Below are 1,828 nucleotides of genomic sequence, written 5' to 3'. Positions count from 1 at the left end.
TTGACACAAAAACAACAACAGGCTGCTCGTGTAAATAACAATAAACAACTAAAGTAATGAACACCTGCGGCCGAGCGACTCACCTGTTTGCGAACGTACTCCACCAGCAGCTCCAGCTGTCTGGGATCCTCACACTCCTGAGTGAACAGGTTCCTCCACAGAGCTGCAGCCAGCACGCAGTCGTCGGACAGGATCCCCTGAAACCACACGTCCATCAGTAAAAACCCAAACCTCTACAGGACTGAGATCTGCTCCTGTCTGCTGGTTTGAGCTCCTCGTCTTCATTTAGCTCCATTAAAGGTTTATTCAGCAGCCAGATGTGGAGATTTGAATTTAATTTACGGTAAAACTGGTTTGATCAGGAGTTCGTTTGTCACCTCGTCGTATCCGAATATGGCGGCGTAGAAGGTCTCGGTCATGGCTTTCATCGCTTCCTTTCTGTTGACGGCATCGATCTGCAGCAGAAGCACAGAGAAGCTCAAGAAGTGTTACCGTCGCTTTACCGTCATTTCTACACAAACCCCACAACACTGCTAGCGTGCTAACATTAGCCAATTAGCAGCCAATTAGCAGCCAATTAGCAGCAAACTGCTCCTAAACTTTTTGAGCTTTCGTGGCCTTAAAAAGTCGTCAAAGTTACAGAAACACAAACTGACCCATAATAACCCCACAGCGGCTCACATATCTGACCCAAAATCACTAAAACATGAACTTCATGCTGCTGCTGAAGTTAGAATTCTGATGATTATGTCTTTGAAAATTTAACAAATAATCAAACGTTCTCAGGTTCTCCAGATAATAATAATAACAATAATAATAATAATTCAGTTCATTCTTTAATATTATATTGACAAAGTAATTATTTGGACAGATGAGCTAAAGTCATTAAATGTGAACCAAACACCAAATAAGCATAAAAAAAATCAATTATTTTATAGTTTCACATTAAATTAAGGTCACACGAACATTAACAAACTGGTGTTTAATATTCTTATCATTATTTTTAAGCTCTGCACAAGTTAAACAAGCCACTAAAATTAAATAAACTTGAGCTTTTAATTGATTTAAATCCTTGAAGTTTTCTTTAACTTTGTCTTTTACGCTGATTTTCAGTTTGTTGTTCGACTGGTTTAAATACTGTTTTACTGAATGCTTCCCTGTTGATGAATCATTAACCTGCTTTTTATTTTCTGATAAGTTGATGCAGCGTTCAGTCTCTAAAATGTCAAAAAACTCCTAAAAGTCTTGTTCTGTTCAACCAAAAGTCCAAAACATCTGCACATTTGTCACTAGTTTTGCTTCAGACAGTTCTGATTTGACGATCTTTCAGTGTGAACAGGTGATGAAACCACACGTCCAGGTGAGCTGAGCTGCTCGAGAAAAAGGTGTGAAGTTGAGCTGAAATGAGCTCATTAGTCCACGGAGGTCACAGGATCAGTTCAGCCGCTCTGAGTAACGTCAGAACAACAGAAACCTGGAGTCAGAATTAAAGAATTAAACTTCTAAACCCTCCGTCACGCATCGCGGCGCGTAAACTCCACGCCGACCGCAGTTCATACGTGCAGCTGTGAAAACACCTGAAGCCTCGCGTCGGTCCGAGGCGGCTGTAATTCCTCATCGCTGACCTCCTTCTGTCACCGCGGTCTGCAGAGAGCTGCTGCTCAGCTGCCACCAAACTGCTTCAACACCATGACGCCAGCGCTCACGCCTCCAGGAAAACACCAGCGAACCTCCAGCTCAACTCAGATCTTCTGTAAACGAACTGCGCTTCATATTTAAATCTACCACTGGATCAGTCAGCCGCTGGGGGAACTGGAGGGAGAACATC

The 1,828-nt window shown here is 42.5% G+C and overlaps 1 protein-coding gene across 1 annotated transcript in view; it reads right to left on the bottom strand.

Annotated features, from left to right (window-relative positions):
- uqcc1 (ubiquinol-cytochrome c reductase complex assembly factor 1) overlaps window positions 1-1,828 on the bottom strand; it is a 20,218-nt gene that overhangs the window by 1,863 nt on the left and 16,527 nt on the right. Inside the window, exons 7-8 of the mRNA XM_008280475.1 lie at window positions 378-455; window positions 84-197 (exon numbers count right to left, since the gene is read on the bottom strand). Of these exons, the coding sequence (XP_008278697.1) occupies window positions 84-197; window positions 378-455 (192 nt within the window). The remainder of the gene's footprint in view (window positions 1-83; window positions 198-377; window positions 456-1,828) is intronic.

Source organism: Stegastes partitus, unplaced genomic scaffold (genome assembly GCF_000690725.1).
Source record: "Stegastes partitus isolate 25-593 unplaced genomic scaffold, Stegastes_partitus-1.0.2 Scaffold196, whole genome shotgun sequence".
In the NCBI taxonomy this organism is placed as follows: Eukaryota; Metazoa; Chordata; class Actinopteri; family Pomacentridae; genus Stegastes; species Stegastes partitus.
The sequence above is the reverse complement of the archived record's forward strand: the minus strand, read 5'-3'. Positions and strand labels throughout refer to the sequence as shown.